Below are 27,597 nucleotides of genomic sequence, written 5' to 3' on the forward strand. Positions count from 1 at the left end.
CTGGTATTAGATGACATTTCTCAGGACAGGTCTTTGACACTGGTGACAATAGGGAGAACTCCTGCAGTAGAGGTGGAATGGAAGCCATATAGCAGCAAGTTGAGTATAAAGCAAGTGATGAGAGAGCTAGCTTTCAAAGGCCTCTTTGAGACCAAAACTTTCACTATAACTCAACCTTCTTTATTTCTAAGGTTGCTCTTAATTTTTATTTTAAACTATTTTTTTAGAGCAGTTTGAGGTTTACCACTAAATTGAAAGGGAGATAGAAATTTCCCATATATTCCCTGTCCCCACACATTCATGGACTCCCTCATTATCATCACTCAAAAGGGTGGTACTTTTTTTTTTTTTTACCAAGGATGAACCCACATTGACACATCATAATCATCCCAAGTTCATAGTTTACATTAGGGTTCATTTTTGGTGTTGTACACTCTATGGGCTTGGACAAATGTATGATGACATATATCCATCATTATATCATCATACAGGGTATTTTCACTGCCCTAACATTCCTTTGTGCCCTATCTCTTCATCTTCTCTCCCCACCCCTGGCCACCATTGATCTTTTTATTGTCTCCATAGTTTTGCCTTGTCTAGAGTATTGGAATCACACAGTAAGTAGCTTTTTCAGATTGGCTTCTTCCATTAAGTAATATGCATTTACATTTCCTTCTTGTCTTTTCATGGCTTGACAGCTCATTTCTTTTCAGAGCTTAGTAAGTACTCTATTGTCTGGATGGACCAGTTTATTTATCCATCCACCTACTGAAGGACATCTTGGTTGCTTCCAATTTTGGCAATTATGAATAAAGCTGCTATAAATATCTTTGTGCAGGTTTTTGTGTGGACATAAGTTTCAACTCCTTTAGGTACATGCCAAGGCATGCGATTGCTGGATTGTATGGCATGTTTAGCTTTGTAAAAACTCGCCAAACTGTCTTCTAAAGTGGCTGTACCATTTTGCATTCCCACCAGCAATGCATGTGAATTCCTGCTGCTGTACATTCTTTTCAGCATTTGGTGGTGTCAGTGTTCCAGATTTTGGCTTTCCTAATAGGTGTGTAGTGGTATCTCACTATTGTTCTAATTTACATTTCCCTGTGCAGCATTATTTATATATATATATATATATATATATATATATATATATATATTTTTTTTTTTTTTTTTTTGCATAAAGTTGTGTTTTTTTTGTTTTGTTTTTTTAACAAACTGGTTTTCCATATGTTCCTAATGCCTGTCAAGATCATCTCCTGAGATCAGTCTAACAATAAAGGTAAATCATACAGTATATTAAAATTGGAAATAAAAGTGTACCCAAAAATATGACACAGAACAAATGACATAGAGTGTTTTTATTTTGTCATCTAACTTCAATGACCAAATTCCACCAAAGACCATTTGCTCTCAGTTGGTCCCATTTTCTGCCTGTAACTTCCTAGCCTCCCAGAGCTCTCGCCTCCCCTCCCTTATGCCCACTCCCGTCTCCATTTTCTCTAGAGCTACAGGCTACCTCCAAGAGGCATTTTCTTCCCTGCACAACTAAGCTCAATGGAGCACCGTTTTAGTTAATCTCACCCTCTAGTCCTTCTGTCCCTCCTGATGCACACTATGTTCAATTCTAGCTCAATCTAGACTATTTTTACTACATCTCAGAATTTTGAAGTTACAGTGTTCAAGTTCAGTTTGCGCTTCATTCCTGTTTGGCACATCCTCTAATTTTGGATCTGCTTACTCTTTTCCCAATCTCCACAGCCTCAAGATCTTTACTCTATTGCCATCCCCTCCCTCAACCACCCCTGAGTTACTGACCTTGCTTCCCACTTTACAGAGAAAACAAGCCATCAGTCATGCTCTGAAGCCAGAAAGCTGGGCATAATCTTTGTCTCTTTTACATTTCTCAATGCAGTATCCTATCAGTTACTTTTTCAAATCGTCTTAAACTCTTTAGGGGAAAGAGGATTTCAAACTATATAATCAAGTATTTTAAAACTTTTTCTACAGTGAAATAAAAACATACATTACTTAAAAAAGCCATAATCTATATTAAATACATTAAAATACTGATAATTTTATAAATAAAATCATTTTAAACAGTAAATACATGATGGAATTTCTCTGATACGAGGTTATACATAGTTAAATGACTGATTTTGAAAATACAAAAACAATGTCCTTCTTTAAAAAAAATTTAACTTAATCGGTTTTACAAAATTATCAAAAGTTAAAAAGTGCTCTGACTTTGTTCCATTTTTAAAGCAACTGTAGCACAATACCATACCTTCTAAAAAGATGAATTAGGCCATAAGGCTCTTCCTATGTCGCCTAAAAATGAAAACTTAGAGACCTTCCAGGCAACGGGAAAGGTTGGGAAGCTGAGTTCAATGCCAGCAAAGCTGTCAGCTGCCCAGAGCTATTATTTGTCCTTGTTCTGAGAACCAGGAGATTCCTCCCTCCTGGTCTACTCCTATGGAAGAGTCTTTCTATTTCTACTGGTTCCACATTGTCAGGAGAAAAGGTTTTTGAAAGAATTTTGACATTTAAATTCTATGCCAATACTAAAACTCTTCTAAATATTGAGGCATATTGCATTTGGACTTTGTACAAAAAGTCACAAATGTAATTCCAAATGAAAAGACACTTCATTTGGTCCCTTGATGATACATCACTTGTCGAGGTAGGAAAATTTTCTTCTTTTTCCAAAAACTGTCCTGACTATACAAATGGTGGCTGTACTGGAAAGGGTTCTAATGCTTTTTCCACATTCTTCCAGTTGTGAAAATTCTCTCTATACCATTCAACTGAAAGGAAAAAACAGAAGACAAAAATCAAAAATAAAACACTAAACATCCATTAATTAAATTTTAATTCAGATTTAAAAATCAACTGTTTTTTCTTTTTCATATTGAATTTGCTAGTATAAGTGTTTAAGACATTCTGATTTTAGAGCAGCTGATTCTCAGTGGTTAGAGCTCAGTGCTCATAACACCAAGCTCACCGGTTCGATTCCCACATGGGCCAGTGAGCTGTACCCTCCACAACTAGACTAAAACAACAACTTGACATAGAGCTGATGGGTTCTGGAAAGACACACTGTTCCCCAATATTTCCCAATTAAAAAAAATTTTAAAAAAAAGACACTCTGATTTTAAGGAATTTAGGGGGAAAGGATTTGCACTGGTTTTAAAGTTATAGAAAATAAGCGTAATATTTTATTCATGTAAATGTAGCAATACTGCATTATAGGCATAGTGAGATGATGTGTTTCCTTCTGTTAACGTGAAATTATTTTATTTGCAAAATCAAATATAAATTATCTTTGAATATGCTTTTTAAAATTCAACACTAGTATTTTACATTTTAAGCTGTGAATCAGGACTTTTTTTCTATGTTTGGGCATATTTTTTCTCATGAATACATTTCTAAATAGAACTTTAACAGATACAGAGACTGTACAGACACTTATTTTAATAAATATTTCTGTACATAGTCAGTTTGCTTTCTACTTGTTTGTTTCAATATAAAAAGACTCAAGACACTCAAAGACTGAAACTGTCTATATTTCATCATATCTAAGATGCCACTGATCTTAAGATGAATTATTATTTAACGTACCACTAAAAAAGAATAAAGCTGCATAAAATTTTAAGATACTAGGGATTATAAAATACATACTTTTCAAGGATATGAAAAGAGTAAAACAATGTGCATCTGAGAATAAATGAAATAGGTATCTGATAAATGCTAATAAGATATAGGAAGACTGATCAGAAGTTAGTCTATGAAATTCAAGATGCTTAGGAAATATATTACTATTGCTAGAACTATATTAAATGTAACAATTTGAAAAGTAAAAATGATTTATCACACTATTCTGCTGAATTTGTAGTGTTCTGAAAATAAAAGTGTTCTTTAACTTTTTCTGAACCCCCTACCAAATGACCAATTCACTACATACTTGTTTTCTTTATTCCTTCTTCCCAAGGCACTTTAGGTCTCCATCCTAAGCCATGTATTTTTTCTGACTTCATTGGATATCTCATATCATTGGTAGGTCTTGGAAAACAAAATAGATTTGAAACGACATTGTGGATACCTATTTACAGATTTAAATACTAAGAAAAAAATGTGTGTCTATTCATCTTTACCATAATTCAAGTTTTCCTTTAAAAAATTCTCCCAGACAACATGATTACAGAAAATTTATAAAATAAAGTGTATATTTTTAAAAAATCATCTATCATCCCAGATGCCGAACCCTCTGTGTGGTTTATCCTTTTCTTATTTCAGCCACAATCTAGGTATGAATGCAGCACATCACACCTAAATGTTTAATGAATGAATAAATGAATACACATAAACTTATTAAGACTCTTGTGCTCTACACCCTGGGCTGGGTACTTTATATGCATTACAATTAAACCATAAAATACTTTTTAAAAGGAAGATATTATTTCTCAAAGATGCCTCAGCCTTGGAAAGGGTCAATAACTTTAAGTCACACAGCTAGTAAGTAAAAATGCTACATTTTATTCTTATGACATTTATAATTAGGAAAAAATATTTTCGCAGAAAACTCAAAATTGATAAAGTAGTTTCTTGTTAAGTCCATATATCTGATAATTTTATAAGTACCTAAGATTTTACAATCTTTCCCCAGTGTTTTAACTTGTTACTCACCTATCATTGACATAATCAACCCAGTTTTCCATTTCAGATTCTGAATTGGTCTCTTTGATCTGTCAACATGGAGAAGGCTTTTGAGTCAAATGATAAAATGGGACCAGAGAATAACAATGACATTCAATAGCTGATTCAAAAGATAAGACAACCAACCTCCTCAAAGTGGGGAAGACAGCTAAAATGAACAGCATTTTAGTAACACGTTCTATACTATGTAACCCAAATTCTATCTGAAGCTCAAAAAGAATACACATTGTACACTGTGGCAGAAAATAAGTTTTTTGGCTTTTGGTTATTACTCATTGTGATACTGTGATGTATAGTAAGATATATATTTAGTCATCATCCCTGTTCCTAGCGCAGAGCTCCTAAAACCCTTGGAATTTCCTAAGTGATGAGAGACAAAGGTGTCTTTTGCTATATGAAACAAGCCCCTTTCAACCACACCAGAGTTTACGTTAAGAGATTTTGGAAAGCCCCTAAGGATCGGGGCTGGTTGACAGGGGAACTAATCATGTGAGAGCTGGGGAGGGGAAAGGAGAGAGGGGCTGGAGGTAGAATTAATCACCAATGGCCAATGAGTTCATCAATCATGTCTACTTAAAGAAGCCTCCATAAAAACCCAAGAGGACATGGTTTGAAGAACTTCTGCTGAACACATGGAGATGCTGGGAGAATGGCATGCCTGGAGAGGGCCCAGACACGCCACACCCCTTCCCTCATACCATCGGGCTGCTGCTGAGTTATACCCTGTGTAATAAACTGGTAAGCCGGAAATTAAACTGTTTCCCTGAGTTCTGTGAGCAACTCTCGCAAATTACCTGATTTAGAGCTAGTTGGTCAGAAGCACAGGTAATGAGCAGGTCTTAAAATTGGCATGTGAAGCGAGGGCAGTCTGTGGGACTGATCCCTTAACCTCTGGGATCTGATGCTATCTCCAGGTAGATAGTATGAGAATTCAGTTAAATTGTAGGACACCCAGCTGGTGTCTGAGAATTGCTCTGTGTGGAAAATCCACACATTTGGAGTAGAGTATTCTGAGAGTAGTGTAAAGGAAAACAAAAGGTTTTTCACACACTCAGTCTCCCTTTCTACTAAATCCTGGAATGTATAATTGATGTTCACTAATACATACATACACTCATAACTATAATTATTTATATATTATTGTTCCTTGACTCTAGACATACTTTATATTTCTGAAATTGAGGTGTGTCATTTATTAGGTATGTACATTTAATGTATTAGGATTTTTTTCCTGAAAAACTGTTACTAAATGAGTGATGTAATTTCAAGTGACATATCTTGGCATATATATTGTATACATAATTATGAATTTTATTTATTCCTCATTCACTTCAATTCACTAAACTGTAAATTGTTAACTTTGACTAAATTAGTGATGACTGTCACTAATTTAGTGATAATTTTGAAAATACTATCCTTTCACAACATATACATACCAGTTGTATTAGTTCTTTGGCAAGCTGGAGAACTGACATTTCAAAATTGGTTCCAATGTTATAAATTTCACCTGGTTTCCCCTTTTTGAGGACAGTGAGAAATGCTTCCACTACATCAGTAGCATAAAGAAAATTTCTTGTTTGAAGCCCTGATCCATGAATGCAGCTTTAAAAAGATTAAATAAAAGGGAATCATAAAATGTAAAAAAGTAAGTTCTCCCAAGCCAGGGTAACACAACAAATGGGTACAACTCCAGAGAAGCCAATTCCCATGGCAATCCTAGAAATATTTACTGAAAACACAAGTTCTCATGACTTTTCTAAATTTCATCCATAGTTCCCGAATGACCTCCAAGCCTCCTGCAGGTACTCAGTAGGAACGTGGCAAACATGTAAGTGACCCTGAGAAATACTTAATTCATCAATTTTATACCTTAAATTCATTTTAAGGAAATATCTATAGTTCTTTGAATTAAATAAATCCTTTGAAAAAGTAGTTATATAAAGATAGATGTTAAATTTCATGCTATAGCTGAAAGTTTTAGAATAAATCATTTAAGAATTAAAATTATCTTAGTAAGTAAATTATAAAGATGAAATAGATTATAATTACTTTAAAAAACTATTACACTGATTATACAAGGAGTTCTTAAATTTGTTGAGACATTCAATTCTATGGCCTCCAACTCTAAGACTTTACGATGGTCAAGAAAGACTGTCACCAAATACTATCAACATACCAGACAAACATGGGTACAAAGGTAAATAATAACATACCATTTCCTGTTGTGTTGTAGTAGAGATATAAATTTTGGAATAACCTAAAAGAATATTTAAATACAATTTCAGACGTTGGAACTTTGCTCATTAATATGAATCTGAATTTATAAGGTTACATTATTATTGTTAAGAACTATACATATGGATATATTCCAATTCTTATCAGGATTTCAAGAAAAAAACCTATTAGAACTTGGATAAGTAAAAGAACTCTACAATATCTTCCTATTTCACAAAAACAAGTTATCTGCTAGAAAAATATGAAAATAAAACAATATAAACAGTGGGAACATTCAGAAAAAGTATTTGTGAACAATTTGCTTTCATCACAAATCTTATCTCTGTCTTGATTTTATATGGACAGGAATCTTATCTAACTTATTGCTTTACATATAACACCTAACCAGTAAGTGCTGGTGAAATTAATAAAAAGCAAATTCCAGTGCCACTGGATTCAAAGAAAATTTATGTTAAACAGGGCAAGGTAAGTTACTACATTTATAATAAACCTGTTAAAGATATTCCAAAAAATTAAGCAAAGTAGATATTAATACCAGCAGATCACAATATGGCCCTTTCCACTGGGCAAATACATTACTGCAACCAGCTGGGAAGTGAAAAACCCAGGCTCTAAATTTAGGCAGAGAGAGAGAGAGAGAGAGAGAGAGAGAGAGAGAAAAATAGTTACTTAAAACTAGGCCTAATGATACAGAACCAACCAAAAGGCAATTTCAGGCTTTTCAGTGCATTTCTTTATTCACTACTTGTACTACTTTCTGGAAGACATTCAAGCCTGCAACAATAAAGAGGAGCTAAGGAACCATTAGCCAGCTGACTGTAAGACAAATTTCTGCACAAGCTTCCTGCATCACTCTCTAACTAGCTTTTACATTTCTGTATAGTCTGACGTACTGGTCTGACTGCAAAGCAGGAGTCTAAACTGCAGCGTGACAGTAGTGAAGGGAGTACTCCATAGTGCCTGAGAATCCTGCAAAGGACCAGGCATTTTCACATACATCATCTCACTGGATCCTTCACAAATCCTTTCTAATATTGTCATTACTCCTCAATTTAAAAATGATGCTGAAAGGGCCTAAGGTCATGCCAGCTGGTGAATTACCAGGTTGAGACGTGAGCTCAAGCCTTCAATCTCTAAACCAGAAGAGATTTGCCTGTGGCCAATATAGCATTTATAAATTTTGTATAATTACAACATAAACGTTGGACAAATAACTGAAGAGAGATTATTTTAAATAATAAATTACAATCATGAAAACATCCTACAAATTCAGAAGTAAAATGTACCTTTTCTGGATATTGATGTGGTCCATAAACATTACTGCTTCTTGTGATGACAACTGGAAACTTAAAGAGTATTCGATAGTGAGACAATGGAAAGGTCCAATAATAATGATTATCTAAAGATAAGCAGTTTTAAAATATGGGCGCTTCTGGTTAAACAATTCCACACACCTTAAGAAAAGAAGCAAAGGGATTTTTTTTTTTTTCTAGTGTAAAGTTCCTGAAAAGACAGGAGAGGATGGGATTCAGATAAAGGCAGAGGCTCCAAAAGGAAGAAGAGGAATTTTTTCTTTATTGGGATAAGAGGAGGATAAATATAGATGTAGGCAGGTTTGTAGGCTTGATAGAAGAAAATTAAGGAAATTTCCACCTGATTATTTCAGAGACCACCTCTAGGACTCTGGGTTTGGTTAGATGTTAAACTTCAAGTTGGCTTTCTCTATTGTACCAATCCTTACAAATAAAAAGACTTAATGAAAGAGAAAGGGACCAATGCTACTGGAACACAAAAGTCAAGAGAATCGTGAGTCATTCTTAGGCTGGCCTTTCTGACCCAGTCTCTAGTAACTCGAAAAGAAGATCAATGGGAAGCCAATTCCAGGGGATTCGAGGTGATGAGTCAGGCTGGGTAAGACTCCCGCACTGACACCGTGGGAGCCACCTGGGGACGTCTACCTCCCATTCATGAGAGCCAAGAGAGCTGACTCACGCAGAGGGGCGTGTGCAGCAGACAAGGGAATCTGCCCTCCCTGTCTTCCTTCACTCAGATGATTCCTGGGAACCAGGATATTCCAACAGGGCTTCTCACGACAGCTGTTAACACTCTACATGTTACTGAAGTAGGAAAAATATCCACACAAAGCATTCCTTCAAATGATGAACTGAACAAGAAGTAGGTCCTACGTTGTCCACACACTATAGGAAATCAGTGTTTTTTTTTAATTCCTTAATAGATAACTATTCTCAATCTATGTCCTCTACTCAAAAAAATGAAATGTAGCTAATGATAACTTGGAATTTTAACACCTAAGTCCAAAGAAAAATGACTCAATTTTTTTAAAAATCAGTTCTTACTTTATATCGTTCCCAATAAGACTGTACAAAACACTCAGCAGCTGCCTTAGATGATGCATAAGGATTTGTAGGTTGTTTGGGTGAAGATTCGTCAAATTCCTAATTTAAAAAAGATAAATTTTAAAAAAAGTAAGCATTATGCATAGCACTTTCTAAGTAGAAAAGTCAGAAAACATTACAAACTTAAAATCTTAATCACCACATTTAAAAAACAAGACATTTATTAAACCCCAACTATGTGCCTAGCATTTTTCTAAGCACTTTATATGTAGTAACTTCTTTAAAGTTTACAACAACCCTCTAAGGCAGGAGGCAGAGAGGAACAGCAAGTGCAAAGGCCCAGAGACAGAAGTGTGTTCAAAGGAGCTACAAGAAGCTTCGTGAGAGGGAAGAGAAATGGGATGTGAGGTTGAGGGAGGGAGGCCAGAGACGTGTGGAACCTGTCCACATGTCAAGGCCACTGTCCAGACATTAACAGGCTTTGCGAAGAATAATCTCATGATCTCACATTTTTTTTGTGGGGTTTGGGGGAGAGGGAATATATGAAATTTCTATTTTATCAAACAAAAAAAGTTCCCATTATATACTGTTAACCTACATTATGTCTGTGAAGCTCAAAACAGAGACTTTGTTATTTTTATCCTTATTTCTGAAATTGTCTTGAATTTCCTAATTTTTCCATATGCATACTATATTTCTATTTTCACTTCATTTAAATCAAGGCAGCACAAAGTTCATGAGCATCCAACCGGGCTGGAGTATTTAGCAGAGCCGAAGGAAAGTCCTTGCGGTGACCTGGAAGGGCTTTCTTCAGAGCTTCATCCAGGGGCTTGCCTTTTTCCTGGACATATGCTGCTTTGATCTGGTGACGGTGTGCATTGTTTCTCCTAGTCAGAACATCAGTGATGGTTGCTTCATTCACACCTTTATTTACTTGTTATTGTTTTAGGCACGGCAGCAACATCCGAGGATGGACTGTGGCCAGGATAGGAGCCCACTGCGGACCCGGGGCCACCTTTCTCCTTTCAGTTTTAAGGTATTTCCTGCTCTTCTTTTTCAATAAACCATGCCCACTTGAGGAATTGATACCACTGCCGTTTTTAAAGAAGTTTCTTTTTTCCACCTTCTTCCAAAGAACTAAAGAGAGATTCTTCCCGGATCGTTTCACTCTCCAGATTACACTTTTCAGTTTTCTCTCTCTAGTATGTTTTTGTTGGTTGTAATTTCTTGATCACATGGGGAGGAGAGATATTCCCCACAGTGTGACCTCTGCTGCACGCGTTCTCTGCTTCTGGGACTGCAGGCCTCAGGAATGTTTTTAAAAATCACTCTGGCTATGTCATGTCTGACACAGTAGGGTGACAGGGGTACAAGAAGAAAGAAGTTAACCTCATAAAAACGGCAAAGAGAATTGCAAATGGCTGATTCTCAGAAGTGGGGATTGCAGATTGAAGAGAAGGGGTCAGGGTCAGCTTTTCCTCAATGTAAGTTGCTTGCAAACTACTTGATTTTTTATTGGTTTTAATAAGACAGATTTGCTACGTGGTCTATGGTTAAGTAAGTGAAATAGACATTCTTTTAAAGCTTACCTTATCAAGACTGCCTCCATATACTTCGTCTGTGCTAACGTAAATAAATTTCTCCACTTTGGCTTCATGAGCGGCACTTACCAAAACGTGAGTGCCATAAACATTAACATACGTAAATTCGAAGGCTCGTACAAAGGAAAGATCTGAAAAAAGGAGAAAAAAACTAGAACAATTCCACCCAAGGGACAAAACAAATACCTAAGGGTAGACTCAGGATTAAGGAAAGCTCTGTTCACTTCTCTTCATTCATAACTGCACGTTTTTAAAATAACATAGAAACACATTGCTATTTATGATTTCTTTAAGCCTAAATTACACAGTACATGGAAATTCTTAGAATCTAGAAAACTATCAGTGCTAAATCTGTAGGAAACACTTTTAATTCTATGAAGGAAACAACAAATGATACCTCTAAATTTAAAATGTTCCTAAATTTAAAAAATTTTGAAACTTCCAGTTTCTGCTAATACGGTGCTAAGCTTTTCAACTCAATCTGTTATTGCTGAAAACAATAATAACTGTTGGTTAAATTACTGTAAAATAAATTCACTTTAAAGAATCAATTCTATAAAATCTTGGAATGAAGGGAACTTTCCTAACTATGGCTCATAATACAGAAGCAAAAGAAAAGAAATTGATAAATTTGACTACATAAAAGTTCTTGCATGGTTAAAAAAAAAAGAAAGAAAGAAAACCACACAGACAAAAACTACAAAGTAAAAAGACAAATGACAAACGGAAAAATATTTGAATTTTTCAGAAACAAAGGGTTAATATAGTCAATCTATAAAGAAGTTATAAAAAATAAAAAGGAACAACCCTATAGGAAAATGGTAGGAGACATAAACAAATAGTTTAGACAAGAAATACAAAGTTCCTTAAGCTTAAGATGCTAATACTGATCATAAGAAAAATCCAAATTAGAAACTCATAGATGCCACTTCTTACATATCAGATTGGCAAAAATTAAAAAAACAAAAAGAAAATTGACACATTCTATTGTGAGGCTACGAGGAAAAAGATATTTTATATGTTGGAAGTAAAAATACAAAATGTTTACAACCCCTAAGGAAGAAAATTTCCCAATATCTCGGCAAATTACATATGCTTTTATCCTTTATCCCAGGGTAACGGGGTTGAATTGTGTTCCCTTCAAATTCATGTTGGAGTCCTAACCCCCCAGTAGCTCAGAACATGGCTATATGTTGACAGGGCCTTTAATGAGGTGATTAAGTTAAAATAAGGCCATTAGGGTGGGCCCTAACCCAATGTGACTGGTGCCCTTTAAAAAAAGAGGAAATTTAGACACAAAAAGAGAAACTAGGGACACACAGAGACCATGTAAGCTCACAATGAGAAGATGGCCATCTGCAATCCAAGGCGAGAAGCCTGAGAAAAGAGCCAACCCTGCTGGCACCTTAATCTTGGACTTCCAGCCTCTAAAACTGAGAAATAAATGTCTGCTGTTTAAGCCCCCAGTCTGCGGTATCTTGTAATGGCTGCACTAGCAAACAAATATGCCCTGCAATCGCACTTCTAGAAATCTCTCCCAACAACAACTGAAAAAAATACAAAAAGACACCCACAAACCTATCCACTACAGCACTATTTAAAATAGCAAACTGTAGGAAATCAGCCCAATTATCATACATCCACACAATGGAGTAAGATGAAAAGAAAAAAGAACGTGGAGTATCTCTACATTCTGTTATGGAATGATCTCCTAAGATATACTGTATTATATAGAAAGATGGACATAGATGTCTACAGTAGGCTACCTTTCTCTTAGAAGGGCAGTAGATTATACATCTTTTTTAAAAAGAAAGACAAACTGTAAAATAAAGCATTTAAAATTATCTATAGGGGAAAAAGGAGGAGAACACAGTGGAAAGGACAGGGACAAAAACTAGACTCTTCTAAATATACCTTGTTTGGTAAATTTAACTTTAGAACTATGTACGTATTTTGCATAACTAAAAAAAATTAAATCAAGAAGAAGAAAAGCAATTCTAAAAATCAGAAGCAAAAAGAGACAAATGAAGCTGTGTATTTATTTGGTTATATAACCATGCAGAGAAGAAGTATTTCAAGTTACTTTAAAACAAACTATTTTGACCATATACCCAGTGGGAAACTACTTAAGAACAACCCCCCACTTCCCTGCAATTCTCGAAAGGATTTTCAGTTTAAAAAAAAAATAGCTAGACATAATGTTGGTATTGTCATCCGTGTACTACTGTGTGTGTTGTGGGATAAAGTAAAATAAGTACTTATGATGGTGCTATCGAGTATCACAGTTTTTAGGGTAAGGGAAAAAAGATATAAATGTTAAGGTCAATGAGGTTAAAAAAAACTGAATATGAATTGGACATCTCAATATAAACTCATGATATATTTCATCTTAAATAAATAAACAAATAAATACAGAGTGCCTAGTTCTGTCCACTGAAAAAGCCTAGAAACTATGTCCAATAAGAGGTAACAAGCGTTTGTAATGTAAATAGCATTTCCCACCAAAAGGAGCTAGGGTTCTGTAGAGAAGGGGCTGATACCAGATCCGGGGAAGAAAAATTGAAGATGAGCCACCTGCCACACCAGAGAATAAGACGACTATCAAAGACGATTAAGGCTGGGTCCCAAAGGACTTAGGAAACCACTAGAAGAGGTTCTCAATGGCCAATAGCAGGTCAATTTGGACATAAATAACAATAACCACAATAGATTAAATGTGCAAAAATCGTTGAATTCATAATGATACTAAAAAAAAAAAAGAAAAGGGATGCTAGGAAACCAGTTTGTTATAATAAAACCTAGTAAGTAAACAAAAAGCATCAAGCATGTTACCTGGCTTTTCTTTTTTGTTTCAAAGATTTTATTGGGGAAGGGGAACAGGATTTTATTGGGGAACAGTGCACTTTCAGGACTTTTCTCCAAGTCAAGTTGCCGTCCCTTCAGTCTTAGTTGTGGAGGGCGCAGCTCAGCTCCAGGTTCAGGTCTAGTAGCCGTTGCTAGTTGCTAGTTGCAGGGGGCACAGCCCACCATCCCTTGAGGGACTCGAGGAGTTGAACTGGCAACCTTGTGGTTGGGAGCCCACTGGCCCATGTGGGAATTGAACCGGCAGCCTTCGGAGTTAGGAGCATGGAGCTCTAACCGCCTGAGCCACCAGGCCGGCCCTTACCTGGCTTTTCTGCATCAATTCAATTTCAGGGTAACCCAACAATTTTTAAGGAAAATTTGCTTTTATTAGGGATTCCAGCTAATAAATGAAGAATGTATCACATAATTAGAAGAGCATCATTTTTGCAAACCCCTAATATAAATTAATATTGACTATATAAAATAGAAATCATGATTTCCAGTGGAACAGAAAAAAAACAAGACAGACTTCAAATTCTAGATAAAAGGAGTTGGGAATAGATAAGTGGAGTTAAAGTGTCTAAGATCCTTGAAATCATTTTGGAAGAAGGCAATGGTTTTGTGGACTTTAGACTTTGATAAGCTAATTATGTTTGTCATAAAATCTAGGGTAACCACTGAAAGAATACAAACAGAATGTATAGCTTCCAAACTAGTAGAAGAAAAATGGAATAAGAAAAGTTCCTTAGTCAAGCCCTTAGAAAAGCAAGAAAGGATTTTTTTAAAAGGAATTTTTTTTAAAGGCAAGAAAGAATTTTTTTTTTTTAATTTTTTTAAAGAAACAGAACAGGTGAGAAAAATAGAAACAACATAGTAAGATGGTAGAAATAAATCCAAATATATCAACAAACTCAATGCTTAGGGTAAATATCAAGGATGGTCAGATTAGATAAAAAAAAAAAAAAATTCCAAACACAAGTTATTTATAAGACACACAGCTAAACCATAAAGCCAGGGAAAGGTTGGAAATAAAACTACAGAAAAAGACGTTTCATAAAAATAGCCAAATAACACAGCTATATTAATGTCAAACAAAATGGACTGCAAGGCAGCACACATCACCAAGGAAGAAAGATCACTTCATAAGGTTCAATTCACCAGAAATATACAAGAGATTTAAAGAACACAATTAACCAACTTTATTTAACCTAATGGATGTGTAAAAAACAACATACCCAACATTTGCAGAGTACACATTCTTTACAACACACATGGAATATTTACAGAAATTGACCATACATTAAGCCAAAAAGCAAGTTGCAGCACAAAGAACTGAAATCATACAGTATGTTATCTAAGCATTACAATTAAGCTAGAAATCAATATAAAAAGGTAACAAGAAAATTCATACGTGTTTGGAAATTAAGATATACACTTCTACAAAACCCATGGATTGAAAAAGAAATCAATTCCTAAAAAAAAAAAAAGAAAAGAAAATAATGCACATGAAACTTGTGGGATTCAGATAAAGTGGTATTTAGAAGTAAATTTGTAGTCTAAAATGTATGTTTTAGAGAAAAGCTAAAAATAAGTGAACTATTATCACAAGAAGATAGAGAAAAAATCTAAATGAACTCGAAATAATGAAACAATAAAGTTTTAAGAGTAGAAATTCATTATGTTGAAAACAAGCATACAATAGAAAAGATCAACAAAGTCAAAGATATTTTCTGTAACAACAAAAAGGTGGGTTTGCTTTGCTTGTATCAAGCATTATTATAAAGTTATAGTAATTAACACAGTGTGGTAATGGCGTAAGGACAGACAAAAACCAGTGGAACAGAACAGGAGCCCAGAAATAGAACCAGGAGTCAATGGGCACTCCATCTACAATAAAGGGGGCGGGGGAAAGGTTGAATATTTCAATAAATGGTGTTGAGTCAAACTTATATTGATATGGAGAAGAAATCTGAATGTAAAAGACAAAACTGTAACTTTTATGTGAAGAGAGTAAAAGAGAATATCTCCATGATCTTGGAGGTAGGAAAGAGCACTAATCCTAAAGAAAAAGGTTGATAAGCCTTACTTCATCTAAATGAACTTCAATTGAATAAAAGACACCATTAGGAAAGTAGAACATTGGAATAAAAAGAGAGCCAGAAAGATTCTAGGATGTGTCTGTCTTAGAGATAAGAAAATCAAGGCTCAGAGAGGTGAGCTAATAACCCAGAGCAGAGACAGTTTGTTGCAGAGATACTTTTTCTCTCACATTTATGTCTTGAATGTATCCACTACATGAACATATATAAAACTATCCTTTTTATCTCAGTCCATTTCCATCTTCTCTCTTTGGACCTTAAATAAAGACCAGAAGAACTGATCGACAGCTTAAGGGTACTGCAAGTATCATGCAAAATTGGGAGATGCCACAGAATAATCTGAGAAAGATCTAATATCAAGTTCAATTAAGTGAGCTCTTCTGAGACTAATTCCAAGAGTTTTAAACTAGAGAAGTATGTCTTTTGATGTGGGACATTGTTTTTATTGTGTAAATAAGCAACTTAAGATGTATTTGAAGAAATGAAACATAAGGAACATTAAGCTGTTAAGTATGTAGGGGAGTAGAGTTTATGTAATTTCATATGGAGCCAATAAAGATTTTATTCCCCACCCCATACCTTTCCCCCAAAAAAAGTGAAAAGGCAAACCACAGATTGGAAAAAGGTAATGGCAAAAGGCTTGAACCCAGAATACATAAAGGACTTACAAAAACTCTGAGGATAAAAATGACAACCCACTAGAAAACGGTGAAGAGACTTAAATAGAAACTTTCCAAAGAAGACATACAAATTAGAAAAGGGGGAGAATAGTCCAATAAACAAAGTTTTTAACCTCATTAGTAATCAGGGAAAAATAAAACAAAACCACAAAATATTAACAATAGCAAACGTTGGTAAGCAGTTCATAATTGCTAGGAGGAGTGTACAACTATTTTATCATCAACCAAGTAGATGGATTTGCTCTACCAGATTTCAAAGCACCATATTAGTAATCCATAAATTGTGTAATCAGCAAAGGTAGAAACAAACAGATAAAGACTCAACAGATACTCATATAAAGATATTTGATATATGATTGGGCAGTGGAAACTGGCGAACTTTTCCATAAGTGGTAGAGGTCCAACTGGTATTCAAATAGAAAAAAATGAAATTGGATTCCTATCAGGCACCTCGTGGCACAAGGGAAGCATGTCTGACTCCAGATGAGAAACTGGACTCCTATCTCGTACTGTATATAAATCAATTTCAGATGCATTACAAATCTAAATGTGAAAAGCAAAACTATCAAGCTTTTCAATGATAATATAGGAGATTATCTTCATGACCTTGGGACAACAGAGAATTTCTTAAGACCCAAGAACCATTAACCATAACATAAAGGAAAAGATATTAGTTTGGTGCAAAAGTAACTGCAGTTTGAAAGGTTAAAAATAATTGCAAAACTGCAATTATTTTTGCACCAACCTAATATATAAATTCAACTACATGAAAATTAAGAACACCTGTTCATCAAAACACACTAGAAAAAAACATGAAAAGATAAGCCACAGAGTGGGAGAAGATATATGTAACACACATAACAAAGGACTGGTATCCAGAATATATATACAAAACTGCTACAAATTAATGAGAAAAAAAGTAAATAACCCAATTTTAAAAAGAGCAAAAGATTTCAACAGCATGTTACAAAAGAGGAAATCTAAATTGCCAATACACATAGAAAAGGTACACTGCTTCAATAGTAATCAGAGAAATCAAATTAAAACCACACTGAGATAGCGCTACACACAGACTGACAAAAATGGAAAAGTCTGAGAAAACTAAGCTTTGGTGAGATCTGGAGCAACAGGTCTCCGATACCCCTAGAGGAATAGAAACTGGTACAATCACTTTAGAAAATAGTTGGATGTTATCTCAATGTTGAAGTGTGCAAATCTTATGATTCTAGTAATATACTCAGAGAAATGTATGCTTATGTGTACCATGACACATGTGTAAGAATGTTCATGGTAGTGTTGTTCACAAGCGCTTAAAGTGTAAACAATTCAAATGTCCATCAAGAGTAAAACTGCTGCACAAATTGTGGTATATACTTGGAATGGAATATTGTATATCACAATGAACAAATCATACCTGTACCCAAATACATGGATGAATCTATATGGATGAAAAGCAACACCAAAAAACCTACACGTTATATATACATTTTTATAAAATATAAAAACAGGTACAATTAACTTATACTGTTTAGGGATAAATACTATATATAGACAGTGAAACTGTAGAGAACACGAAGGGAAATTGTAACTTCAAAATTAGGTTATGGGGGCCAGCCCGGTGGCTCAGGCGGTTAGAGCTCCATGCTCCTAACTCCGAAGGCGGCCGGTTGGATTGGGCCAGTGGGCTCTCAACCACAAAGTTGCCAGTTCAATTCCTCAAGTCCCGCAAGGGATGGTGGGCAACTAAAATTGAACACTGCACCTTGAGCTGAGTTGCCTCCTGGACGGCTCAGTTGGCTGGAGTGTGTCCCCTCAACCACAAGGTTGCCGGTTTGACTCCCATAAGGGATGGTGGGCTGTGCCCCCTGCAACTGGACCTGGAGCTGAGCTGCGCCCTCCATAACTAAGACTGAAAGGACAACAACTTGAAGCTGAACGGCACCCTCCACAACTAAGATTGAAAGGACAACAACTTGACTTGGAAAAAAGTCCTGGAAGTACACACTGTTCCCCAATAAAGTCCTGTACCCCTTCCCCAATAAAAAATCTTAAAAAAAAAAAATTAGGTTAAGGCAGTAGTAATACTACTGCTACTAAAGAGTGTTCAGCAACATTCTATCTTTTGTTTACGTGACAGTTACATGGTTATTCACAGTATCAGCATTCATTTAACTTTACTTCTAAATTCTTCTGTATATATGTTATATTGCACAATATAAAATGTTAAAGTATCAGATGGACAAAACAATACATATAATAATATAACGTTCCACCTTGTAGCCAAGAGCCAGCTTAAGCAAAACAACATAAAAAATACATTTTAAATACATTCATCTCCTCAGAAGAAAGCAGAAATCACTATTCTGAATTTGGTTAAACTCAAAGTTTTAAAACAGCACCCAAGGTTACATTTCAACCCACACGAATAACAGTGACCCAAAAAGCTCCAAGTATTTTGATGACAGAATGACCACAGGCTTGTTTTTCTGGTAGAGCATGCTATATGCTCTTTCAAAGACATATATTAAGTACCAACCCCATTCAACTCCATTACTGGACTTTGATTTAGGCTAGTCAGCCACTGGAAATAAAAATTTGCCCATCATAACTGTAACATAAAACAATGCTTACCTACATGTGTTTGTGCAGCAAAATGTAGTACAATATCTATTTTCTCTGTTTCAAAAAGCAGTTTCACAAAGTGAGAATCACATATGTCACCCTATATCAGAAGCAAACATGAAAAAACTAAGTTTGATTGAGTATTCCCATTTGTAAGAACCATTTTACTATATGAACAACAACAAAAAACGATAAGAAGAATTAATCCCCCCCCCAAGTTTAATAGAGAATATCTTGAAAATTCAACCAAGGGGTCAAATACAATAATGATGAATTTCTCCAGCATCCAAGAATATAAGATATCCAAATTAAAATATTATTTTGCAAATGAATGTCTGAAACAGTATTTTATTGAGCCCCAACTACTAATAAGATTAAAGGATATCATTAAGAAAGTGAAAAGGCAAACCAGATTGAAAAAAGGTAGTGGCAAAAGGCTTGAATCCAGAATATATAAAGGACTTACAAAAACCAGAAGGAAAAAAATGACAACATTCTTGACAATCTAAGGTCACTATGCTAACAGGACAAATTTTAAACATATTTTTAAAAGTTTGAGATAACCATTACTGAAATACATTTAAAGTAAGTGCAAGAACTGGAATGACATTTTGAAAAATGTATTTAATCACAACTAAGTAAATTTACGAGTACTTTTGATGTTATATGTATATTTATTTCTAAAAGTATGTATTCTCAACAATTCTTTGGTGACAGAAGGAAACACTTTCATACGGAAGAAGAGAATTATGAAATATTTGCTTAGTATATTCTTTGAGATTTGTGGTTAAAAAGAGAGTTTCTAGAATTACTTTTTTAAAAAACCCACAAATCATAAAACAAATAGTTGACATTAAAATTTCCGTTTGCAAATTAATAACCTGGCTCTCTGGTTTATACTTTAAACTCTTCTAAGGGTGGTTAGTAAGAATCAGTCTTCCAGAGCCAATCAATCAACTTTCATGGGAGAAAACTATCCCATGGGCTGTATGGTAGCCTTTTTGGCTGTTGCTGGCCTAAATCACACCCCGCTTTATACCAGTCCTTTAAATCCCAGCAAGGCCTTATTAAGAAAGATAGTGAGGACCTAAAAATCACAAACCATGTATGTAAGTTCAATCAGCTACTCACAGATCTGCCAAGGCAACAACAATCACATGTAACTTTATATATGGTATCAATATAAAAGTAGTATTCTCTACATCATGTGGTACTACAGGAAACTGAAAAGATCTTTAATTAGCATGCTTTCCAAACCCATATTTCACAAGTTTGTAAAGTAGGAAGATATGTCTGAACCACTAAAGAGGTACAGTATAACAATTATATAATTATAAGAAACTTTCATACCTGTATAAATTTGTAGTTTTGTTTGTTAGAAATGGTTTCAAGATTCTTCAAGCTTGCACAGTAATCCAGCTTAAAATAAGTAAGATGGAGGGAGGGTGGAGATACAACACAACGAATGAATAATAGTTTTTCCTATATCAATTTATTTTAAAGACTATAGATGATCTTATTGTAATACAAAAACATGTCTTCTTAAAGTGTTTGCTCTTTGTGTTTTTAGAGGTTTCTGTTATCTTAAAAGTAAAAAACAAACAAATAACATGTAAGCTTGTTACTTTTTTAAAATACAAAAAAAATAAAATAAATAAATCACTTCTTATAAACCTCTCCTTTAAAAAATTTTCCTGCCCTGATTTGCCTCTAGCCCCTGGTAGCTAGAAAAATTTACCATTACTTACTGGAAAGGAATTAGTGACTGAAAACAACTGCACCAGTGTTACACATATGTTAACTCATTACACTTTTTCCTGAATTAACTGTTGATAAATCAGTATAAAGATGGGGAAAAATATGACTGTCCGTGATGGTAAGGCAGGTAAAAATTTGTAAGACTTATGGGTTATTCTTTGACTATGCATTTTTACTATTACATTTTATGAAATGAAGGTAACTGACTGCATCATGTGTTTAAAGTCAAAATATAAGTGATTACTAATCACCACTTTCAGACTCCAGAGACTCCAATTATTATAGAAAAATTCTCAAAACTAAATTAATTGCATTTTTATTTTAAAAATATGTAATTTTCCATGAGGGAGTAGTTACAAAATAATAAAATCAAATAATCAGAGTATCCTGACTCCAAAAAAGGTTAATATTCACAAGATTATACTAAATAAATTTAGGGTGAAGTTTTTGTTTTTTTTTAAATACTGCATTTAAAACCTTTACTTTATGGGCTAGAACAATACATTAAAAAGTTTCAAAAGATTTTATGTACAATTAAATAATGGCATGAACACATGACTATATAGGCCCCTAAGTTGCTAAAACTAAATAAAAAAACGAAAATGTCAGCATGGCAGGATTCTAACACTTTTTAAAAATGTAAATAAGTTTCAGTGCATACAGCTCATTTTTTAAAACTTACCTTGTCTAGATTTATGATCATGTAGTTCGGATAATCTTCTACTAAAGAGACAATCACATGTGATGCACTGTAAAAAAAAATATAACTTGTTAGTAGAAAATTTAACCTTTTCCCTAAATTCTTGATTGTTACTCTAAGTTGTCAAGTATTAGGAAACTTCAAAAATACCTTCACATTTTTTAAGAGAAGAGGAATAACATACCTATACTGGATATACACACACCACTTTTCACGAACTCTCTCAACCATATTGATATACAGATATACAAAGCTTTACACTCCCTTTATACTATGGAGAAGAGAAAATTTACTGGCCCAGGGTATAAGAACAAATTAGCTTAACCAAATGATGATGTCTATGCATGCTTGGAGTGTGCAGGATGCAATGGGTGGTGGTCAGTGCAAATGGGCTGCAACTATAAGGTGCCTTTTCAGAGACTACAGGTATAATTATGTAAAAATTAATTTAGTATGAGCATAGGAGCTGACTATATTCATAGTAACCCTACTGCAATTGTTATCTCTTGGTACAAGAATTTGATGGTATAAATGCGGGGCAGGGGGGTGCCCTAGACTAAACCTAGGTTTCCAAGGCTAATTACAAACAGCTGAAACCATCCTGCGTTGGATGGGTTTCTGAGGACCCTGAAGTGGAACCAGAGGCGTACCTAAATGAGATGATCCAGCAGATTTTATCATATACACAAAAACACTGGGCTCCCAGGAACAAAGGCAACCGTTGACCAAATTATGAACTCAAAGGGTGTACTTGACAGCCCTTTCACAGCACTGTCAAAGAGTACCCTTTCTGGACCAGCAGTCTCACACCAGGACTGCCCTTTTGTGCTCATGCTCATTAAATGAACCTTGCCTGCCTGGTACTGTCACATCAGAAGAGGTGACTTAATGTGTAATGGGCTGGAGGGTAGAGGGAAGAGTCCTATGTTCCTCTTCTTCCATTAGACATTGAGAGAGTTTCTTATTGGTACTCATGCATTTAAACAATTACTGAAGACCTTTATGAAATGAGTCAGACATTCTTCCAGATGCTGAGTGAACTCTGCCTTCATTCAGGTTATTTTCTAAAGTGGGGATGCAGGCAATTAGCAGCTAACCATAAAAACACCAAATAATTTTAGGTAGTGATAAGCGTTAGTAGGGAGAGGGGCTATTTTAGATAGATAAGGCCCCTCTGAAGTGATGTCTAAGTAAACATCTGAATTGAGTGATGAAAACAGCCTCAGCAAAGGGGAAGTAAGTGCAAAGGCCTCAGCAGGAGAAAGGCGCCTCCTGTGCTCCAGGAACTGCAAGAGGGTAAGTGTGGCAGGCACAGAAAAAGCAAGGGGTAGGATGGCAGCAGATCAGATTGGAAAAGTAACGCTTGGGCACTTGAGAGTCTTCAAGATACAGTAAAATGTTTGGGTTTAATTCTAAGCCTGACAAGAACCACTGGAGTAAAACTCTAAGCCCTTTTACTTAATAGACACTGACTTCTGTCTGAGCAACAAACGGGAACAAGAGTGCAAGTCCGTGTGACCAATCAGGAGGCTACAGTAGCAGTCTAGGCAAAAGACAGTGACATGGGCAAGGGTGGAGGGGGTGGGGAGGTGAGACGTGGCCTCGAGCACATACTTTGGAAGCAGGGAGAGAGGACTTGCTGACTGAATGTGGTACGTGCAAGAGGGAAAAGAGGTATCAAAAGTTTGTACCAAGAGAGGATTTTTAAGTCATCTAAATAAATAAATGCCTTGTCATAGTCCAAAAATCGTTCTTTGGCGCCTATATGTACAAGGCCTGTGTATCGGGGTGGGGAGGGGTTTGAGGCAGCTGGTGAGAAGCTTACAGCAACTGTGGGCACAATCAGAAGAGCGACCGCGCATCTCAGGCGACACAGGAGGGCGGATAGTACCGCAGCACTTTTGCTTTGGGAGGAAGGCGTTTAAAAAAAAAAGTCGCAGTTTCAAAGGAACCAGGTCTTCCCAGGCCGAGGAGGGGCTAGAAGGTAGGATGACCCCGGTCGTGCATTAAGACCCTCCCCTTATTAGACACCCAAAGCTGGTCCCAAGTTACCACGGGCAAGCAGAGCCGCAGGAAAAGGTTGGAGTTTCGGGGGAGCCACTACTCGGCCAGCGACGCTGTTACCTACATGAAACCAGCACCCCCGGTCACCAGGACCCGCTTCGCAAAGCTGCTGGGAGGACCCAAGGGCTCCACAAAGCCCGCAGCCGACATCTCCCAGCTCGGCGGTGCCTGGAACCGTAAAGCGACAAGTCTGTACACCGCAGGGAGGTTCCACCGCGACTTTTTGCGACGCGCCCCTCTCCCGACAAGTTAACTGGGGCCGGCAGTGGCGGCTTCCCGAGTGTAGCCGATTTATCCCCGCCCATCGGAGGGCTGGGCGGATTCCTCGGCTGCGCAGGCTCGGGCCCTGGTCTTCTCAGCCAACGCCTGGCTCGCTAGGGGCGAGTGGGTGCGTCTCGGAAAGTGGGGTCCGGAACGTTTTCCCGGCAGGTGTCACCAGCATGAATTAGGCTTTACTCAGATACACAGAAGGTGAATGATTACTTTCTTTTTATTCTTGTACTACAGCGATCGCCACAGATTATGCCCCAGTTGAGCTAGAACTCCTGGGGAGTTCTCTTGCAAAGTATAGAGATGGGACGTTAGAATTAATCGCAAAATGATCTTTGGCTGTTGCTCGTATTGTTATCACAGACAGCACAAGCTGCTTGCAATCATCGTAAAGATGTTCCCTAGATCCTACCGTTAGATCTTTTCCTGCTATTCTTCCTCTTGCTCAATCTACCCCAGCTACTGTCCTTGCTTTTCCTTAAATTGGCCTGGCGTGCTACTTCCCTTAGGCCTAGATGCTCATTCCTCAGATGTCTGCCTAGTTTACTTCAGTTCTCGGCTTGAATGCCACCCTATTCCTTTATCACCCTAATTAAAATAGCAAACTCTAACCCAGCCCTGCCAAATCAGTTTACCCTTCTTTATTTTTCTCCATAACAATTATCAACATTTATGTTAAATTCCCTGCTCGTTGTCCTGCTCCATGAGGCGAGGGACTTTGTTTCCTAATATAATCCCAAAGCCCTAGGACCAAGCCTGGCACAGGATAAACCATCAGTAAATATTGTTGTATAAATGAATAAATACCTTATAGGTTTTTTGTTTTTCTTTTACCTAAAAAGCATGGGAATACCCAGTATATGTAGAAGTGTCATTTGTTACAACATTTTGGTGGGCAAATTGGTAATATATAGGCAAAGTTCAAATGTAAATACCCTGCAATCCACAAATTCCATGATGTATAATATAGATAATTACAGAAAAACACAAATATGTTCATTGCTATATTGCTTGTAGTAATGAAAAACTGGACACAATATAAATGTCTACTAATACTGTTGTACTTTTTAAATACAATGGGCTCATATATAGCCTTTTAAAAGAATGTACCAGCATTGAAATGAAAACCAAATTTATTGTAGTGGATACTTACGATTTTATCTGACCAGACTTTCCCACCCTTTATCATCTTCCCACGTTGACTCACTCCAGGCAGGCCATAGTATGGGCATCTGACTAACCCTACGCCAATTGAAGCCTTTTCCTGGGATTTGGAGTTGGACTGATATTCTAGAATAGTCTGGTTGCTCTTCTTGAACTCTAGGATCTACAAATTTTGGGCTTGCTGGTGGCCATATTCATTCAAATGAACGAAGGAATCAAAGGGCCTGTCTTCAATGAGAGGGAAAAACAAAGTTGATAACAAGAAGAGAGAAGAGACAGGAATAGTTCTCACAGCATTCAAGGCCCATGTTCTGATTTTTTTCCAGAACAAATGTTATTTCTGTTCTTGGTTTGCAAATACCACATATGTTGTAAATGCATGTCTGAAGGGATCCATCCTAAGCTATGGACAAGGATTACCTTTGGGTATCAGGTATAGACAGGGAAAGTATACTTCATATACTTTTGACTGTGAATGTTTTCTAAGCTGCATGAATTGCTTTTGTAATTAAAGTATAATGTGTTTTTAAAAATCTCATAATATTAATTAATACCTCCAGTTTATTCCTGGTCTGCCAGGAAATTCTGGCTATATGATAGGAAGCATTCCCCCAAGGTTTTTTCTAAAAGGTGAGGTGTGTTATGAGAACATGCTTATATGTAATAAAAGGTGGTTGGTTGTCTAGTGAAAATAATTCATATGCATTTATTCATGAAATAATGTTAAGCTTCTACTCCATGGGGACAGACCAGCTGGAGCTTATAGTATAGTAGGGGATTCAGATAAATCAATAGACATTTACAATACCTGGGGTAAGTGCTTGGGTAGAGAAGTAAGGGATTCCCATTCCACGGGCATCTTAACACTAACTTGGGGGTTTGAGAAAGGCTTCTAAAAGAGCCTGGGGGAAAAAAGAGTAAAGTAGAAAAAGGAAGGTGATGTGGAGGCTGAGTAGTAGAGGAAGACAAGTATTCCTGCTAGAGGGAACTGCTAGTGCAATAGGCCCAGAGGGGAGAACTTGAAGTGTTCAGCAAACTGACAGTGGCTAGGTAAGGATGGAGATTAAAAAAAAAAGAAAAAGAAAAAGTCAAGAGATGGAACTTTGAGAGATTTGAAAGCTATATTCCAAAGAGTTTGGGTTGTGTACTAAAGGCAATTGAGACTCTTTATAGAAAAAGCGATGCAGTCAAATTGCTTTTCCCAAAACTTTCTGTGGCTCTACAGTAGAGAACGGTTGTGTGTAGCCAACTGGAGAAAATTGAGACTGTATCAGGTCAATTGAGATAGGCCAAGTAAGATGATACCATGTTGACCTGGATAGGATAGTGGCTGCTGCTTCCTACCATCACAGCGCAGAAGAGGCGCTAACAAACATATGTTGTATAGAGTTGATTGGATGTAGCAGTGTAAGGGATCGGCGGTCGCTATTGATACAGGAGAGTTAGCATGTCCCTAGATAGACAGGGAGGTCCCTGGTGGAATAAACAAAGACAGTCATATCCTAAAACTTCAGGTTTTGAAATCACTCCTTGCTCCAAGACAATGTAACAAGGCCCTGAGATTAATCATAAAATTCATTTTGGCCTGACAAATGGAGCAGATCTGATAGATAAAGAGTGGGTTACTTCGCTAATTCATTTAGGATGGGCAAGCAGAACAAACCTGGTAGACGAATTTAATTAGAAGGCGCCAGTTCCCTTCTTCAAACAAGTTCCCTTCTTCAAACAGCTCCCCTTCCCCAAGCAGGCAAGGGAAGGTATAAAAGTAAGAGCTTTTACCTCAGTCATGGGGCACCCCCATTCGGGACCCCCTCTCGCTCAGGAGCTGCAACCTCTTCTCCTGCCTCTAATAAACTATCCTCTTTTTAAAACTTTTTGCCTCTCCTGGTCCGTTTCCATTCTTGGGCTTCATGAGACACCATCCTGGCCCACACTCAGAAACTGCTAGTAGATCCAACATCACCTACATCACTATAATTCCCAGCTGCCTGGCCTGCGGTATGATGACATAATTCAAGAAGAGAGAACCTAGGATGAAAAAAATCGGTTGGAGGTGCCAAGAGAGGTCATGCGTTGAACTGACATGTACAGTTAAGTATTTTTGAGACATTAAAGTGAAACAACCAATAGGCTGCTTAGGCACCTAGGGCCTTGCAGGAATTTTTCTTTGTTCACCAGAAAAAGTTCTGTGTGTTTCTTAGTTCTTTTCGAATCCCACAGGCATCTAGAAAGCCCTACGGGTTAGTGCCGGCGCTTCCACGCATGCGCAGTGGCACCACTCACTGGGATGACTCGGGCAATACTTTTTACTTACCCTGAAGTAACATCCTCCTGATTCCCCATCAAAAAAAAAAAAAAAAAAAGGCGGGAACTAGCCAACAGGCCGGAGAATGATGGGACTCGCGCTGAGCACGTCCTGCCCATTTCACACTCTGATTGGTGAATATCCCTGGCTCGTGGCAGAGAGGCCTGCCTCATTGGCTGTCAGTC

At 36.6% G+C, this 27,597-nt stretch overlaps 1 protein-coding gene across 3 annotated transcripts; it reads right to left on the reverse strand.

Moving 5' to 3' along the window:
* Positions 1 to 1,343: 1,343 nt before the first annotated feature.
* On the reverse strand, positions 1,344 to 23,958 carry TGDS (TDP-glucose 4,6-dehydratase). 3 transcript variants are annotated; one of them, XM_019737187.2, is made up of 12 exons: positions 23,738 to 23,958; positions 21,592 to 21,658; positions 20,502 to 20,570; positions 19,161 to 19,251; positions 10,895 to 11,037; positions 9,306 to 9,404; positions 8,235 to 8,294; positions 6,927 to 6,970; positions 6,150 to 6,315; positions 4,684 to 4,742; positions 3,962 to 4,059; positions 1,344 to 2,804 (listed from the first exon to the last, which is right to left on the reverse strand). In XM_019737187.2, the coding sequence occupies exons 1-12, from the start codon at positions 23,821 to 23,823 to the stop codon at positions 2,719 to 2,721; spliced, it is 1,068 nt and encodes a 355-aa protein (XP_019592746.1). In that variant the 5' UTR covers positions 23,824 to 23,958; the 3' UTR covers positions 1,344 to 2,718. The 3 variants fall into 3 exon arrangements, with proteins under 3 accessions (XP_019592746.1, XP_019592747.1, XP_019592748.1); XM_019737188.2 differs by having other exon boundaries at positions 23,662 to 23,866; XM_019737189.2 differs by lacking the exon at positions 3,962 to 4,059.
* Positions 23,959 to 27,597: the final 3,639 nt, after the last annotated feature.

The sequence above is a fragment of the Rhinolophus sinicus genome, linkage group LG04 (assembly GCF_036562045.2).
Source record: "Rhinolophus sinicus isolate RSC01 linkage group LG04, ASM3656204v1, whole genome shotgun sequence".
Lineage (NCBI taxonomy): Eukaryota > Metazoa > Chordata > Mammalia > Chiroptera > Rhinolophidae > Rhinolophus > Rhinolophus sinicus.